The sequence below is a fragment of the Podarcis erhardii genome, assembly GCF_964252035.2.
Source record: "Podarcis erhardii genome assembly, chromosome: 14".
Taxonomy (NCBI): domain Eukaryota; kingdom Metazoa; phylum Chordata; class Lepidosauria; order Squamata; family Lacertidae; genus Podarcis; species Podarcis erhardii.
Window position 1 is genome coordinate 9,612,769 of NC_138503.1, and position 19,068 is coordinate 9,631,836.

Sequence of the window (19,068 nt, forward strand, 5' to 3'; positions counted from 1 at the left end):
TAGCAGTTCGAAAGCACGTCAAAGTGCAAGTAGATCAATAGGTACCGCTCCGGCGGGAAGGTAAACAGTGTTTCTGCGCGCTGCTCTGGTTCGCCAGAAGCGGCTTAGTCATGCTGGCCACATGACCCGGAAGCTGTACGCCGGCTCCCTCAGCCAGTAAAGCGAGATGAGCGCCGCAACCTGAGAGTCGTCCACGACTGGACCTAATGGTCAGGGGTCCCTTTACCTTTACCTTTTTAATGCACACATATGTGAGATAAGAGAGAGGCTCCACCTGCACTGTGCATTTAAAGCAGCATTGTACCACTTTAAACAAGCATGGCTCCCCCCGCCTCAAAAAAAACCTGGGAACTGCAGTTCAGGGTGCTGAAAATGGTTAGGAGACTCCCCATAGTCTTCTCACAAAACTCCAGTTCTCAGAGTCATTTGACCACCAATCCCCTCTTCCCAGGGAATTGTCTCTGTAATGGAAATAGGGGTCTCCTAACAACTCTCAGCTCCCAGGATTCGTTGGGGTAAGCCATGACTGTTTAAATTGGTATGGTACTGCTTTAAATGCATAGTGCAGGTGGGGTCAGAGTTAGAAAATGATGTTCCCAAAGTCCAAGGCCATCAAAGCACCAAAGAGTATATTTTCTCACAAATGACAGGAAGGCAGCGTGTAAGTGATTATTATGATTATATTCAGATTCCCATGCAAGCGTCTCCCAGTTGTATAACAAAAAGAATATTAAACGATACCGCAGAATTAATGTTACAAATCAATGTAATGGTCATAAATCTGGCCAAGTGAGCCTAGAGAAAGATTTACAGTTTAGGTGGGACCCAGGTGGGACCTTCAGAAGTAATAGATATTCCATCTCGGCAGAGGATTCCTTAAGCAGGTCACATACCCAGGGAAATGTTCCCCTTTATTACTGCCCTTCGTTCTCCCAGGAGTTGGTCTAAAATGAAATCATTTCCCACTTTTATAGAAAAAGATAACGTGTTAGATAGCAGTTCCTCAACGATGCGCACTTCAAGGGCACTCGGGGTTTCAAGACATCTCACCTTCACCATTAGATTTTTGAAATTTCCTGTCTTGTTTTAAATCGCCTCACTGCTTTTTATTTTAGATCTCCCCTTTTTTACAATCAGTTTCTTCACTTGACTATGAACTCTTTAACCTCTAGATGTGTGGATGAATTAGCATACATAAATGAGCAGTTTTCACTTCTCTTGCTCTTCTGAGAAAGACAGCAACTCTATTGGTTGCTGACATATAAGGTAAAGGGACCCCTGACCGCTAGGTCCAGTCGTGACCGACTCTGGGGTTGCGGCGCTCATCTCGCTTTATTAGCCGAGGGAGCCAGCGTTTGTCCGCAGACAGCTTCCAGGTCATGTGGCCAGCATGACTAAGCCGCTTCTGGAGAACCAGAGCAGCACACAGAAATGCTGTTTACCTTCCCGCTGGAGCGGTACCTATTTATCTACTTGCACTTTGATGTGTTTTTGAACTGCTAGGTGGGCAGGAGCAGGGACCGAGCAATGGGAGCTCACCCCATCGCGGGGATTCGAACTGCCAACCTTCTGATCGGCAAGTCCTAGGCTCTGTGGTTTAACCCACAGTGCCAACTATGTCCCATACATAGCCATGTGCTAATGTGTTTTTTAAAGCAAACTGACTAACTGGGAATCATGGTGAGGAGGGAGTAGAGAGTTGCAACCCAGCTGGAATGGATCTGGAATGAATCTGCAGCTTTTGCCTGTGTCTATCTCTGGAAGTGGCGGTAGGGCGATCAGCAGTAAGGGAGAAGGACTTCTGATTGCAGTAGCCACAGATCCATTCCAGCCTTTTTCTTCTCCCTACATCTATCTCTGTCTCATGGCTCTGTCTCTATCAAAATTCTACTCAACACCTTTCATGGAGAGCAGTCTGTGCAGATGAGCAGTGCCAGATTTACGTATAAGCTAAACAAGGTCTAGCTTAGGGCCCTACTCTCTTGGGGGCCCCAAAAAAATTAACGGGGGGAAAACCTGGATGTACATTTCCAAAATAAAAGATAAAAAACAAATAAAATAAAACCTACATACAGCAACAGTATTTTGTGTTGTATAGGCACCTGAGATGTAAGTAATGCAGTTTAGGGAGTACAAATTTCACGTTTCTGAAGAAGAAATAGAAAAGGCCATGTTTCTTAGAGACTGTGCATACTGGCTGAAGAGTGTGCACATTGCCCAGAGAATGCACAAAATGCAGTTGATATGTCATTCCTCAAAGCCTGTTGGAGGTCATGCATAATGGCCAGATGAGGAAGAAAATTCAGTCAATATATGCATATTACCCCAAGCCCTGGTTGTGATTGTGCATAATGAGTGGAGAATGTACTAAAATCTAGTCCAATATATGGGCATTTGGAGTTGGAGGTGTATGGAACCTACCAAGACCCACACCTCACTTGGGTCCATTGTCAATCTGGGAGCCTCCTGAGCAATTTCAACAGCAGGGAGGGCACTCAAAAAAGGGGGACACTGAGAGAAGCTTGCCCTACTCCACAAACAAAAAACAAAATACCCTGGGGGCATTGCTGAAAAGCACAGTAGGTGACATTCATGAAAAGATCCAAAGATTAAAAGGAGACTGTTGGAATGAATTAGAAGGAGAAAGAGGAGATACTAATGTGCAAACGAGATGTTTTAATGCATGCTGTGTGACCAGTCAGCAAGTGAATGTACTGCCTGGCTCACTGGCATCTACTACAGCATAAATTAGACTGGTTGAGATTGAATCCAGGTCTTTGCTTGCAGCAAGCTGGCAATATCACTCAGAGGGGTTGCAACACCTTTTCTCTCCTTGTACTCTGGCTTGGTTTGTGGCAATAGCTCCATTTGGTCATTTCTTTTCCCACAGAATCTGATGTTCAGAGGCTTTACATCAAAGATGCACAGGGCAACACACTTGTAGACAAAAGCCAGCTGGAAAAGATCCTTCTGCTGAACTATGTGTGCAATGTGAAAGCTGGTAAGTAGATGAACAGAAAATCCCATCATATCTGGCCTTTGTAGAGGTTAATTCTGATGCCATTCCCAACCCATGCTATTTTAGTTTTTTCTGGTTTTCCTCCCATTTTCCCCAGACCAGATTTCTGGCATATGCAGTTGTTGTTTAAATGCAATTATATTTCCTACTTGTCTCATGGTAGACTGTTGATTTTTTTGTTTTGTTTTTAAGGCTACCATACGCTTAGTTTAAAATTTCCTGGTTGGTTGACCTGGGCTAAGTCTGGCAGGACAGCTTACTCTATGGTCTTAACCCCTTCATGCATTAATTAGACTTAAGCTTGTTGGTTATATGAGACTGGTTATCCCACACTTGTGGCATGGGAGTGATGTGGGCTCTCCTGGGAGGAAGTCTTCAGAATCAAAGGAGGCTGGTACAGCAGTGTCCTCTGGCCTGGAAGGACAATAAGAGGCACCACATCAGTGGTGCTTGCGTGTCGGTTGTAACTGGGGACAAGCTGTAACAATGAATTATCTGGTTAGAAAAATGGGGAACTAGAATAATTATAGAACAAGAGTGATGGGCAGAACGTTTCATCTGTATCTTCCCATCCCACACTCTTTCTGCTCTCTGGCAGAATATCAGCAAGGCTTCCATGAGATGCTTTTGCTTTTCCGCCTACTTGTGGAGAAGGAGCATGAGATCTACTGGCTCTTCCAGTTCTTCCTCCAAAAAACAGTAAGTTGGTTGGTTGGTTGGTTGGTTGGTTGGTTGGTTGGTTGGTTGATTTGCACCTTGCCTTTGCAAGAAGAAGTGTCCAAAGCAGGTTGCAATATTTTTAACTATTCGAGAAATGTGCAAAAATCAGAATGGAGCCCATAAAAGAACTCACCAGCAGAAGAAATCAAAATACAGCAGGGAGAGTAAAGACTCAAACAGAATGCTAAATGCTTGCTGAAAAGTACATTCTGTAAAGACCATCAGTGATAGTGCGCTTGGTGGCAGAGTTCCGCAGTCTGTATGCTGTTGTGCAGAAGACCTTTCTCCTTGTTTCTCACCAACCCTACAACAGCTGGTAAGAACACAAGAGTGCTGCTGGATCTAGTCCAGGATTCTGTTGTAACCTTCTGGAAAGCCCACAAGCAGGGCTCAGGTGCAACAGGGGTTTCTCCACTTGTGATCTCCAGCAACTGGTATTCGGAGATATGGTTTCTATCAGGTACTGTTAGCCATTATGGGTCCACATAGTCTCCAGAGTCAAAACACTTTAGAGCTGGTAGGGACTTTGGAATTTGTACTCAACCCTCTGCTCAATGCATGGTCTGCAGTGCAGGATTCTACAGAATCCCCGAGAGATGACTATCTAGCCTCTTTTTAAATGCTTGCACCAATGGGGAGCCCCCATCCCCACTTAATGCAATCCATTCCCCTGGTAGAAAGCTCTTACTATTAGGAAGATTTGCTGAAAACGACTTCCTAGCCAGTCCCACTCCTTAGTTGTAGTCCTGGAACAGCTGGTAATAAGTCCATTCCATCTCCTACTGCATGTTGAAATATGAGAGGCCCCATCAGTATTGGCATTCCACTGGCTCTTGAATACACATGTTTACACAAGCATTCTCCTGACCTCCTGGCTTGAATTCCCAGCTTTGATTGTGGTTTTTGCTGTTAAACTGTTTTAATAGGCTTCTTTACTATGTATTTTAATTGGCTTCTTTGTTATGTATTTTAATTATGGATGTTTTAATGTGGTTGTTTTACTATTTATTTTAATTACAGGTAGCTGTATTTTTATAATTGGTTTGATAATCATTATTTGGCTGTGTGCTTTTATTGCTTGTGAACTGCCTCCGTATATCAATTCTAATAACAACAACAGCCACCCTTCAGATATCTGAAGACAGTATGCCACTGAATACCAGTATGTTGATGAGCAGCAGGGCAATTGTGCTTATACCCTGCTTGTGGACTTCCACAAGCCCAGCCACTGTGTGAAACAGCAAGCTGGATCCTATTGATAGACATGTATTCTGATACAACAAGGTTCATGTGCTTTAAGTCATTTACGTATTTTTCGCTCTATAAGATGCACCAGACCACAAGACGCAACTAGTTTTTGGAGGAGGAAAACAAGGGGGGGGGACTCTGAATCTCAGAAGCCAGAACAGCAAGAGGGATCGCTGCGCAGTGAAAGCAGCAATCCCTCTTGCTGTTCTGGCTTCTAGGATAGCTGCGCAGCCTGCATTCGCTCCATAAGACGCACACACATTTCCCCTTACTTTTTAGGAGGGAAAAAGTGAGTCTTATAGAGCAAAAAATACGGTATATATTTGTTAAGCCATCCTGTGGGTCCTGATAGATGGGAAGCTTGGGGTGGAAGTCTTTTTAAAGAGTGCATTTTCTTGATGTAGGAAGGTATCTGAACTCCAAAGTAATGCTGGGGATTTTCTTTATAAAACAAAATAGAATACACGGGGCAGTGCACAGCTCCAGTTACAATCTCTTGGAGCAATGAGGCAAAGGACTGCATTCTGTTGAAGCAAAGGTGCAGGAGTGCCTGTTCTGCATTCTGTGCTGGGGAACAGAAGCTAGCACATCCAACATTTTGCTAGATATCCACAATAGGGGCTCTTCGCGTACAGGTCTGGGCAGAGTACAAATGTGTCCCTGGAACAACTATATATTTTGGTTTCCTGGGTGTCTTGGGGAGGACTTATTCCCATCATGTGGACTGACCTATGCAAGATCAGGACACAGCCAGCCTGTGCCATCTGGCCTCATCATGCTCCTTTGAATATTTTCACAGTCCAGGATTCTTGTTTTCCAGGAGAATAGCTGCATTATGAACGTTGGGGTGGAGAAAAACCTGATCATGCTTAGAGCCTTGATTGCATTTATGGATCCAACCTTTGCAAAGCATTTGGGTAAGTTCTGCCACCTGGCCAGTTTCTTCAGATATCACGCCACATCAACATGCCTGCAACAGTTTTGGGATTGCCAACCACTCTAGCAGGCCACAATATATGGGTAGTGAAAAGTATTGTTGGCTTTAAGGGTCAGAAGTTATACAGGCCAAGATACCGTATGTGTGCAAAGAGTCCCTGTTACAGAAACAGATTCTTTTCCTGCTCTTCTTTTATTTATTATTTTCAATTTTATACATTTCAATAATTTTACAATCATTTTAATATTTCAAAATTCAACTTCCTTGACCCTCTTTCTGCAGTCCCTTAAATTATTGTTTTTATATTTCCTGCATATTCCAAATTAATTTAATTTACTCAGTAAATACATAAGAGTAAATATATACTCTTAGAAAACTGCAGGTTATTACAACAATCCTGCCAACGTTCTTATCTGTTTACAGTTTATTTGTAAATACAGTGGTACCTCAAGTTACAAACGCCTCAGGTTACAAATGTTTCAGGTTACAAACTCTGCTAACCTGGAAGGGTTACCTTGAGTTGAGAACTTTGCCCCAGGATGAGAATGGAAATTGTGTGCTGGTGGCGCAGGGGCAGCAAGAGGCCTCATTAGCGAAAGCACACCTCTAGTTAAGAACAGTTTCAGGTTAAGAACGGACCTCCGGAACAAATTATGTTCGTAACTAGAGGTACCACTGTATTCCACAAACCATTTCCATTCTTTTTTAACAAGTTTGTTATCTTGATTTCTTATTTTTCCAGTAAGTTTCGCCATTTCTGCATATTCCATAAGTTTTTGTATCCATTCTTCTTTCGCTGGGACTTCTTCATCTTTCCATTTTGGGGCAAGTAACATTCTTGCCGCTGTAGTTGCATACATGAATAAATTTCTATACAATTTGGGTAGTTCTGTCCCTATAATTCCCCAAAGGAAAGCTACAGACAGATGTGTTCATGGTAAGAGCAATTGGATAATGGAATAATTTGCCGAAAAGGCATCCGATCAGGGATATTTTTGTCGCATCCTGCACTGCACTGCAGATTCTACATGGATCAGAAAGTTGAACTAGATGAGTGCAAAGGTACCTATTTGTTCTGTTAGGGCAACCAGCCAGTCCCTCTGGGTTGAGATACAATTCATGGGTTCTAAACTTCCATTTCCTTAATATTTCTAGAAGAGAAAGGTCGAGTGGTACAGTCCTTGTTCCCTTGGTTCTGCCTGTTTTTCCAGCGAGTTTTCAAGTCTTTTGACGATGTCTGGAGACTTTGGGAGGTGAGTGGTTTTTGCTATGTACATGGCTGGATGTTTATGCTCCTGAAGAGATGCTGGATATAAAACACCCCTCAGTACCTGTTTGGGTGACTAAATGGACAACTCGTCTCGCCTGGTATAAGGCAGCTTCATCTGTGCATCTTAATGCATTGGCATATTTTGCTTGCTACCATGCTGGCTAACTGGATTTAGATTGCTTCCACATGTCATTCCTAAGAGCAACAGTGATAGAGAGGCAGTTCCTAAAGCAAATGCATAATTAAATGAGAATATATATCTAGAGAGGGAGGGAGGGAGAGGGAGATTCTCAGCACAATCCTGGAAACCTGCATTCAGATTCCAGTGAGCAAAATCTTCTCCGTGCAGCGGATGCCACAGTGGATTTTAAATGCAAAATCTGTTTCACTATGGCTGGCAGTTCTCTCCGTTTTGTTGACTCTCTGGGCAAAAATTAGGGGGCTTGACAGCCTTGCCAGACGAGAAGCAGCCTCTCCATGGTCCTGCGCCAGTTGCCTCCCTGATGCTGGCCAGTGATTCCTGCCAGCTACACAGCTGGTGCGCATTAGTGGTTGCGCCACAGCTCCTCTTAAAGCCCCCTTTTTCCCTTTTTTTTTTCTTTTTTTAAGTCGAATCCCAAATGGAGGCCAGGACTGCTGCTGTAGCAGGATGTTCTGACCCCGCCGAACAGCAGCCATTTGTTTAGCAGCCTCAGCCGCCCCTCCTGTACCCCGGCGCCTTTTATTATTTCAATTAATATGTGCAGAGAATTTTTCCCTTGTGTTTGTCCTTCCTGCTGAGTCGGCTTCTGCACACCAGCCGTTTGCCGGTAATTATGTGGAAGGGAGGTGAAAGGGCAAAGCTCCATCTGGGTTGGGAAAGGAAAGTTCTTCGCTATCTCCAAAGAAGCTCAATTAATCCAGGCCATTAGGATTTGCGTTGGTGTTATTGTTGTAGCAGGTTGGCCTTCTAGCCACTTCCTCTAGGGGTCTTTGGGCTTCTAGCAGTTTATTGCAAAAGCTGCCTATCCTTCCTAGGATTGCCAGACCTCAGAGTTTGACCTGATCTTTTAATGTTTCAGGGTTCTTCTATGGGTCTCTAGTGGAAGGAGTAAAATTTCAGGGTGAAGGGTCAGAATCAAAGGGACAAGCTCATTTCCTTATGGCTTAAGAGGTTTCTTTTTTTTTCCTTTTGTAACCCCCTCTTCTCATACGTCTGTCAGTTTCTATCACCAAGAAACCAAGCAAAGGAAGGACTGTGGACCAGTGGTGGGGCATCTGCTTTGTCAGTGTTTGAAAAGAAAAAGGTTCTGACCTCCTTAGTGAAATATACTTGGAGTCGAGAGTGGATTTCATGCTCTTTATTCAGCTCATAGTGGTGAGGAAGAATGGAAGTTCCCCCAGAATGTCTGCTTTATATACATTATTTACACAATGGGCCCCACGTGATTGGCTAATTCGGGGATTCACCTGTAGGCCAATCAGGTTGCGGATTCACTTCCATCTGGAGCTGGATTGGGTGGCTCCTGAGGACCAATCAGTCTGCTGCATTCTGGAGCCTATTGTTCTACGACCAATCAGACTGCTGCATTCTGAATCCTATTGTTATAGGACCAATCAGACTCCTGCCTTTTGCATCCTATTCAACTCAGTACATAACACTTTGCCTCCTTTGTGTGGTCTTTGAGAAGGAGTAATAATAATAATAATAATAATAATTTATTATTTGTACCCCGCCCATCTGGCTGGGTTTCCCCAGCCACTCTGGGCGGCTTCCAACAGAGATAAAAAATACACTAAAATGTCACATATTAAAAACTTCCCTGAACAGGGCTGCCTTCAGATGTCTTCTGAATGTCAGGTAGTTGTCCATCGCCTTGACATCCGATGGGAGGGCATTCCACAGGGCGGGCGCCACCACCGAGAAGGCCCTCTGCCTGGTTCCCTGCAACTTGGCCTCTCGCAGTGAGGGAACCGCCAGAAGGCCCTCGGAGCTGGACCTCAGTGTCCGGGCAGAAAGATGGGGGAGGAGACGCTCCTTCAGATATACTGGACCGAGGCCATTTAGGGCTTTAAAGGTCAGCACCAACACTTTGAATTGTGCTCGGAAACGTACTGGGAGCCAATGTAGGTCTTTCAAGACCGGTGTTATATGGTCTCGGCGGCCGCTCCCAGTCACCAGTCTAGCTGCCGCATTCTGTATTAGTTGTAGTTTCCGGGTCACCTTCAAAGGTAGCCCCACGTAGAGCGCATTGCAGTAGTCCAAGCGGGAGATAACCAGAGCATGTACCACTCTGGCGAGACAGTCCGCAGGCAGATAGGGTCTCAGCCTACGTACCAGATGGAGCTGGTAAACAGCTGCCCTGGATACAGATTTGACCTGTGCCTCCATGGACAGCTGTGAGTCCAAAATGACTCCCAGGCTGCGCACCTGGTCCTTCAGGGGCACAGTTACCCCATTCAGGACCAGGGAATCCTCCACACCTGCCCGCCTCCTGTCCCCCAAAAACAGTACTTCTGTCTTGTCAGGATTCAACCTCAATCTGTTAACCGCCATCCATCCTCCAACCGCTTCCAGACACTCACACAGGACCTTTACCGCCTTCACTGGTTCTGATTTAAAAGAGAGGTAGAGCTGGGTATCATCTGCATACTGATGAACACCCAGCCCAAACCTCCTGATGATCCCTCCCAGCGGCTGCATGTAGATGTTGAAAAGCATGGGGGAGAGGACAGAACCCTGAGGCACCCCACAAGTGAGCGGCCAGGGGTCTGAACACTCATCCCCCACCACCACTTTCTGAACACGGCCCAGGAGGAAGGAGCGGAACCACTGTATGACAGTGCCCCCAGCTCCCAGCCCCTCAAGACGGTCCAGAAGGATGTCATGGTCGATGGTATCAAACGCCGCTGAGAGATCCAGCAGAACTAGGAAACAGCTCTCACCTTTGTCCCTAGCCCGCCGGAGATCATCAACCAGTGCGACCAAGGCAGTTTCAGTCCCATGATGAGGCCTGAATCCCGACTGGAAGGGATCCAAATGGTCCGCTTCTTCCAGGCGTGCCTGGAGTTGTTCAGCAACCACTCGCTCAATCACCTTGCCCAAGAATGGGAGGTTTGAGACTGGGCGATAATTGGCCATCGTGGCCGCATCTAAAGATGGTTTTTTAAGAAGCGGTTTAATAACCGCCTCTTTCAGCGGGTCTGGGAAGGCTCCCTCACGGAGGGAAGCATTCACCACCCCACGAAGCCCATCGCCCAGTCCTTCCCGGCTAGCTTTTATAAGCCAGGATGGGCAAGGATCCAGGAGGCAGGTGGTTGGCTTCACTCGTCCAAGCAGCCTGTCCACATCCTCGGAGGTAACAGATTGAAATTGATCCCACACAACTTGACCAGACAGGACTCTAGCACTCTCCCGCCCCGGCCCTGCTCCCACGGTGGAGTCTACTTCTTCCCGAATCTGAGCGATTTTATCTGCAAAAAAATTTGCAAAATCATTGCAGGAGAACATGTGGCCCGTACTGGGCCCCGATGTTACAGGTGGTTCCGCTAAATTGCGAACCACCTGAAAGAGTCTCCTGCTGCTGTTTTCTGCAGATGCAATAGAGGCGGTGAAGAAAGTCTTCTTCGCCGTCGCTATCGCCACTTGGTAGGCTCGACGTTGAGCTCTAACCCGTGTCCGGTCAGATTCAGAATGAGTTATCCGCCACCGGCGCTCTAGCCGTCTCAACGATTGTTTCATTGCCCTCAGATCCGTGGAAAACCACGGGGCTCTCCGGGCTTCATGCAATCGGAGAGGGCGCTTCGGAGCCAAACAGTCAATAGCCCTGGTTAACTCCACATTCCAGCGGGCCACCAGGGAATCGGCTGAAAGGCCATCAACATGGGATAAAGCATCCCCAACCACTCTCTGGAAACCATTTGGATCCATTAAGTGGCGGGGGCGGACCATCCGAATCGGTCCCACCTCCCTGCAGAGGGGATGGGTCGCGGAGAAGTCCAGTTGCACCAGGAAGTGATCTGACCATGGCACTTCTTTCGTTTCGCTTTTACTTAGTGTCAGATCACCAACATCCGTAGAGGTAAACACCAGGTCCAAGGCATGTCCGCGGCTATGGGTTGGGCCAGACTTATTCAGGGACAGCCCCATGGAGGCCATGCTTTCCACGAAGTCCCGAGCGGCCCCTTGTAAGGTCGTGTCGGCATGGATGTTAAAATCCCCTAGGACGACCAAGCTAGGTGTCTCCAGGAGAACATCCGCCACGACCTGAAGCAGCTCGGGCAGGGAATCCTTGGTGCAGCGGGGAGGTCGGTACACCAAAAGGAATCCTGTACTGCCCCTATTGCCCAACTTCCAGAACATGCACTCAGAAAACTGGGTCTTCCCAATAGGACGCCTGGTGCAAACTAATGACTTCCTAAAAATCACTGCAACCCCCCCTCCCCGCCCACATGACCTGGGTTGCTGTGCGTAAGAGAAACCTGGTGGACAAGCAGCGGCAAGGACAGGCCCATCTGCTTCATCCAACCAAGTCTCTGTTACACATGCCAGGTCAAGTCCTCCATCCACGATCAAGTCATGGATGGCAGTGGTCTTATGAATCATTGACCTGGCATTGCACAGCAACACTTTCAGGTCATGTGGGTATCCCTTGCTGATTCTAGTATTCATCCGGTCAGGACCAGACCCAGAGGCAGGGATAGTCCTCAGACAACGACTAAACCTGCCTCCTCTGTAATGACATGGTCTGGTCTTAGCGTAACTCCTCCTCCTACCCGTGATCACTGAGATCGGTTGTCCTAGTGCATTCCCCCCTGTGAAGCATATCCCAGCCATTTTGTGGGCTGGGGCCCATTCCCTGGCAGCCCTGACCCCTCCCCTTAAGAACAAAATAACCCCTTTAAGAAACAAACAAACAAAACAAAACAAAACAAAACAAAACACAAATAAGACAATATAAACAAAAAACAATCAAAATTACAAAATTACAAAAACATAAATCAAACAAATTCCCAGGCCCAATAAACATCCACCGCACCCCCCCCCCCACATACAAAAAATTCAAAATAAAAATTTTAAAACATTTTAAAAGCACTCTGCACCCCTCCGGCAGTAACAGCAACTGTTCTAGTGAGGCCCGTCAGGCCCCGCCCCAGGCCAGATGGTGAGTGGCAGGAAGGAGCAGGGCCCTCAGACACTCACATGCAGGAGAGTCCTCCTGGGCAGCAGAGTCCAGCAGTCCTTTATGAGGCTTCAGGCCCCGCCCCAGGCCAGATGGTGAGTGGCAGGAAGGAGCAGGGCCCTCAGACACTCACATGCAGGAGAGTCCTCCTGGGCAGCAGAGTCCAGCAGTCCTTGTGAGGCCTCAGGCCCCGCCCCAGGCCAGATGGTGAGTGGCAGGAAGGAGCAGGGCCCTCAGACACTCACATGCAGGAGAGTCCTCCTGGGCAGCAGAGTCCAGCAGTCCTTTATGAGGCTTCAGGCCCCGCCCCAGGCCAGATGGTGAGTGGCAGGAGTACTTTGCAGAATGCTGCTTTTCTTCTTAAAAGTCATCTTCTACAACCACGACCGACAGCTTTATACATATCAAACGCAACCAGCTTTCTACCATCCGACCAACCCACCACACACACCATCAATGACCACTCTATATATACAGGCATACACAGGTGAAAGGTTGCATGCGTCATGCAGGCTTTGCCGATTCATTGTAGGCCACTGGCTCATGCTGACTCCATTCCTTTTGTATTAAAGAAAGAGTGGCTAATTTTTAGCCGTGACATGCTTTGCACGTAGAAGGTCTCTCTGCCAATCAGTGCAGACAAATACTGAGCTTCCTACATGCCTTAAGTCAGGCGTGTTCCAGCTATGTGCAATCCTTAGCCCATGTCATAGTCAGGGCCGTCTTTACCCGGGGGGTGCAAGGGATGCACAGCACCCAGGTGCTGAATTCTGGGGGGGGGGGTGCCAGGCGCCCGCCGCTGAAGTTGCCTAAGCTCTTAACTGTCTCCCTGTTATGAAATAATAAATTATTTTGATCAAGCTAGAAAAACAAAATACATATATACCTAGGTATTACCAAAATGTACATCTACTGTTTCACTAAAGGACTTTCAACTTTCTGCGCTCATTTACCAAAGACGCACCACACTTGTCATTCACAACGGCAGCGCTTGTCAGACTCAATGACGGCGCTTGTCATTCACAACAAGAGATAAGGCATAAGCGTGGTGTCTGACATAAGCATAATAAAAGTTAATTTGGGGGTTCTGGGTGGATCTTTGCACCCTAGCGGTGCATATGCTAAAGACAGGGCTGGTCATAGTTGGGTTACAGGCAGAAGTCTGGGATGAGCCAGAAACCTTGAATTAATAACCATGGAACATAGCTGTCAGCGTTTCCCTTTTTTAAAGGGAAATTCCCTTATTCTGAATAGGATTCCTCACAAGAAAAGGGAAAAGATGACAGCTATGCCATGGAACCAGCCAGTAATCAGGGTTGAAGGACTCACGGGAAAGCAGAGTTGAGGAGCAAGCCAGAACCAAACAACCACCAAAGAAACATGGGCACACTAGAGTACAAGAAGATATTCCTGCTCAAATAAAGCTCATCTGGAACAGGAGTCCTTTTATACTGTCTCCTGCCCAAAATCCAATGACCAGCCTGAATGGGCAGAGCCAATCCAGAGCATGAAGAATCTACCGAGAAGCTACCACCTGCAGTCCAGTAGTTCATCACACCAATCCAGATGTTCCTGAAAGTGTCACTAGGCTCCACCCCTCCCCTAACAGCTTCCACCCCTTCTGCACCAGCTGAGACCACCCGTCCCCTGAGCCACAGGGGACCTTAGTACAGGCTTCCTCAAACTCAGCCCTCAGGAATTGTTTGAGACTACAATTCCCATCATCCCTGACCACTGGTCCTGCGAGCTAGGGATCATGGGAGTTGTAGGCCACAAACATCTGGAGGGCCGAGTTTGAGGAAGCCTACCTTAGAAGCAACCTTGTCCCTGCCCTCTTTCCTCCACCAAATAATGCCACATTTGTTTTCCCTGCACTGGTTTTGCTCACCTCTGTCTTGCTTAAGAAATAACCAAAGGTCACCTTCTCTGTTGTACTGGCTACATGGCAGAATTGGATTTAGCTAAACTCTATTTAAAAATATGCATGCGGAAAAAAACTTTTCAGCCCAGATCAGTCTGTGCTCCACAGGAAATCTGAGTTTTTCTGTTCATAAAGGGCTTTGCTTCACTTCCTGAAGGCTGCAGTGACTCAGTATCCTAATCTTGGGCAGGTCATGGAGTGGGAAAGGAAAATATGGGGGAGGGAAAGCACCTGATCTTGAAGGTGGGCCTCATTGTGGCAGGATAAACCCACAACGGTCACAGCCACACCTAGGATTCTCATCTTCCAATTTTGTCGCTGCATTTTAGAGTTCTGGAATTGCCTGGCTTTGCTTCCAAAGTAGATTCAATGCATTAAGAATTCTCGATTTTTCTTGGTTTTTAAACTCTCCAAACGTTGCATATGCCACACACCGCATGCACATTCTGCTACAACTTTTGGCGACTCTGTTGCATTCACATCTTCCTTCCCAACCTTCATGGTTACCGTATTTTTCGCTCTATAAGACGCACCAGACCACAAGACGCACTTAGTTTTTGGAGGAGGAAAACAAGAAGAAAAAAATTCTGAATCTCAGAAGCCAGAACAGCAAGAGGGATCGCTGCACAGTGAAAGCAGCAATCCCTCTTGCTGTTCTGGCTTCTGGGATAGCTGCGCAGCCTGCATTCGCTCCATAAGACGCACATACATTTCCCCTTTCTTTTTAGGAGGGAAAAAGTGAGTTTTATGGAGCAAAAAAATACGGTAATTCACACGCAAGCCTAGATAAAAGGTGGAACAAAAAAGCCTTATTAATATCAACAATAATAAATAAGCTGCCATTCACCCTAAGGTCCCAGGGGAGGTTACAACAATAAAAACATAAAATTAAAAGCAGTTTAAAACATATTGCATCCTAGAAATAAGGTGAGTTCTTAAAATATACATCCCACATGGCAAAAGTGTGGGTAAAGAGTTGCACCTTCTGCACCTAATTCTGTGTTGCAATGCAATAACTAATAAAGATTCTTCTGGTGTGGTGTTTTACTAATGCACAAGACCAAAGCCCCCCCCCCCCCATAAAAAATTCTTGATGTGCAACCACATCAAGAGAGCCATTTTGCAGTGTTTTGTCAATGCACCTGTGCACAGGGGTGGGGTCTAAGAGATGCAAATTCTCTGAAGGAACGGAAAGCTGTGAATGAGGCATGCTCCAATTCTGAAATTGTTGCTTGCCGTTTTCCTAGTTAAACCAGAATCTGGGATGAGTGGCACGCAGAGCAAAACAAATCAGGAGAAAAACAAAGGAAGTTACAGAGGAAATTGACTCCTTTCTAAGGCTCTAGGTGCCTTGTGGTTCCTGCTGGCACCCAGCTATGTGTCAGACTAGACACTTCATTGAATCGTGTGCTGAACTACTCCTTCTATACAGATCCTGAGAAGTCAGGGATAAGATTCTTTGCAGTGTGATCTTCTGGTGTTACAAAACAGGCATCTTCTATAATAACCGGGCATCGCAGTGTGGCTCATATCACCTTGTTGTCATCCTTTCTCCTTCAGACATAGTGCATGTCTTACACAAAACAACACTTCGGTGCACACGTTGCTGTCAACCTAAAATGACTGATGGGGAAGAGAAAGTAGAATAAATGCTAAGCAGAGATTTCAAGCGGTTCAGCCCTCTCCCTCGCCTGCTCCCCCATCACATCCACTGATTCTAGTGAAGTACACTGGAAGAATTCAGCTTCTGGCATTCCAGTGCAAATTGATCTGATCTGCAGCAGCTCCCAGACCAATGTGCTGAGTGAGATGGAATAATCCTTCAGATCTTACACTTCTCTGAATCTTTTGGTACAATTTTCAGCTCAAAATGTAGCAAAGTCTGCCCAAAATTGCAGAAATGTGTTAAAATGTGTATAGTGATAAAGAACACATACTTAAATAAAAACTTTTGCCCAGATCTATTTTAAAAAACAACAACAACAACCAGCAAGTGGCAAATATTTGGGTTGCAGGGAGCAATTTAGTAGCCACATGTTCAGAAAAGGACAATCAAAAGAATCCAGGGAATGCAGTGACTCCCCTACGAGAAGAGGTTAAAGCATTTGAGATTAGAGAACAGGCGAGGAAAAGGTGACATGCTAAGTTTATGGAATTATGCGTGGCACTGAGAAAGTAGATAGAGCAAGGTTTTCTCCCTCTCTCACAACACTAGAACCTGAATGATGGAAGATTAAGGACAGAGAAAAGAAAGGACTTCTTCACACAGTGCAACACAGTTAAACTCTAGAACTTGCTCGCACAGGAGGCAGTGAGGCCACTAACTTGGATGGCTTTAAAAGAGGATTAGACAATTTCATGGAAGATCGGGCCAATCAAAGCCTACTAGCCATAATGGATACAGGTGGTGCTGTGGTCTAAACCACTGAGGTGGCTCCTTACATGGGTCAGCCCTAATGAGCACACCAGCTCTCTCTGGTAGGTCTTGCCCCTATGAGGCAGTTGTGGAGGCTGGAGGTCCCTGCCTTCACACAGCTGCCTAAGTGCCCTCCCCTCCCAGGGCTTCTGCAAGCAATCTGAGACTGCGCCAGCATGCCTGTCCTCTGCTCCTCCTGCTTCATGCCTCTGCGGGTTCTGGGAGACCAGCGAGGAGAGGAGGCTGTCGCAGCAGCAGGAGACACCTGTGCCTCTTCACCAGCCAGACTCTCTGCCTCTTCGACTCCTTCCTCCCTTGCTTCTGATTCTCTGCCACAGACTCTCCCAGCTCTCCAAGCCCTTTTACCCCTTTAGCTTTGTCGCTGTGGTCTAAACCACTGAGCCTCTTGGGCTTGCCGATAAGAAGGTCGGCGGTTCGAATCCCTGCAACGGGGTGAAGCCCCCATTGCTCTGCCCCAGCTCCTGCCAACCTAGCAGTTTGAAAGCACACCAGTGCAAGTAGATAAATAGGTACTGCTGCGTCGGGAAGGTAAACAGTGTTTCCAAGCGCTCTGGTTTCCATCATGGGGTTCCGTTGTGGCAGAAGCGGTTTAGTCCAGCTGGCCACATGGCCCAGAAAGCTGTCTGTGGACAAACAGCATCTCCCTCGGCCTGAAAGGGAGATGAGAGCCGCAACCCCGTAGTTGCCTTTGACTGGACGGAAGCGTCCAGGGGTCCTTTACCTCCTTCTTTCCTTCCTTCCTTCCTTCCTTCCTTCCTTCCTTCCTTCCTTCCTTCCTTCTTTTTTGCCCTGGCTCCAGGGTCGAAGGCCTTTCTGAATGCCAATTGCTGGAGACCACAGCAAGGGAGAGTGGTCTTATACTCAGGTTCTGCATATGGGTTTCCCACAGGCATTTGGTTGGTCCCTGTGAGAACAGGATGCTGGACTAGATGGGCTATTGGCCTGATCCTGCAGGTTCTCCATATGTTCTTATTGGGGTGGGGGGACAAGCCAGTCTGGTGTAGTGGTTAAGAGTGGTGGACTCGTAATCTGGTGAACCGGGTTCGCATCTCTGCTCCTCCACATGCAGCTGCTGGGTGACCTTGGGCTAGTCACACTTCTTTGAAGTCTCTCAGCCCCACTCACCTCACAGAGTGTTTGTTGTGGGGGAGGAAGGGAAAGGAGAATGTTAGCCGCTTTGAGACTCCTTCGGGTAGTGATAAAGTGGGAGATCAAACCCAAACTACTACTCCTCCTACTCCTCCTCCTCCTCCTCCTCTTCTTCTTCTTCTTCTTCTTCATCATCATCATCTTCATCTTCATCTTCATCTTCATCTTCATCTTCTTCTTCTATAAAAGAATGGGGACCAGGAATTTGGCACAGAATTCTATGGTATAATGTATCGCATTATATGAAAATATGGGAACGAATGTTAAATAAGTGCAAAGATTTGTTAAAACTGTGGCATAAGCTAATTTTTAAATGTCATAATAAATGCACAAACACAGGACAAGCTGTTTTAGATGTTATACTGTATAACAACAAAATATGTTAAAGATAATATTCAAAATGTATAGTTCACACAAGAACAATAGATCATGTGTAAGCAACATTTGTTACAACACCCTCCAGAATATTTATAATGATGGTATTTTACTTTTCTTTTAACTTTTTTTTAAAAAAAATCTCTGTCTATACAAAATTAGAGTTCAGATTTTTTTAATGAAAAAAAATCACAGATGAATGCAGAGATTGAACAGATGTATGAATGAGCACACACAGGATGGGAATAGACTGATGCATTCACCCCTAATTCTAGCTTGTGTTGGTCTCCTCCAAGGTGTTTCTGACTGGGTTGCCTTGCAGAAACTTTCAAGTGATTGTAGCCTACACAATGTTGCAGACAGTGAGAGATCAGATCCTCAGAGAAGACATGAATGGAGACGACATTTTAATGGTGAGTCAGACTATCAGGACACCTAAAAGTTACATGAGATGCGATTTAAGCACCAGGACTATAATCCAGGGTACTCTGGAATTCCCACATAAGCAAGCTACCTACAAAAATCTTGGTGAACTTTGTATACTGCCCTGATATTTTATGATACAGTGGCACACACATACCCTTATAAATGAATGAATGAATGAATGAATGAATGAATGAATGAATGAATGAATGCTGAATGGTGAAGTTGTAGGGTTGGAAGGAAAGTAACGGAGCATACCTAGGGAACTTCTAGATCTTTGCTGCTGCCTGCCACAAAGATTATAAGGCACCAATACGAGCTAACCGTATTCAGCAACCATGCTGTAAACAAGGGGTAGGAAACCTGTAACCCTCTGGATATTATTGACCTTTAACACCCATCAACCC

At 46.2% G+C, this 19,068-nt stretch overlaps 1 protein-coding gene across 1 annotated transcript in view; it reads left to right on the top strand.

The window, feature by feature from the left end:
• TBC1D21 (TBC1 domain family member 21) overlaps positions 1-19,068 on the top strand; it is a 44,034-nt gene that overhangs the window by 15,184 nt on the left and 9,782 nt on the right. Inside the window, exons 5-9 of the mRNA XM_081839219.1 lie at positions 2,891-3,001; positions 3,618-3,718; positions 5,808-5,904; positions 7,080-7,177; positions 18,535-18,651. Of these exons, the coding sequence (XP_081695345.1) occupies positions 2,891-3,001; positions 3,618-3,718; positions 5,808-5,904; positions 7,080-7,177; positions 18,535-18,651 (524 nt within the window). The remainder of the gene's footprint in view (positions 1-2,890; positions 3,002-3,617; positions 3,719-5,807; positions 5,905-7,079; positions 7,178-18,534; positions 18,652-19,068) is intronic.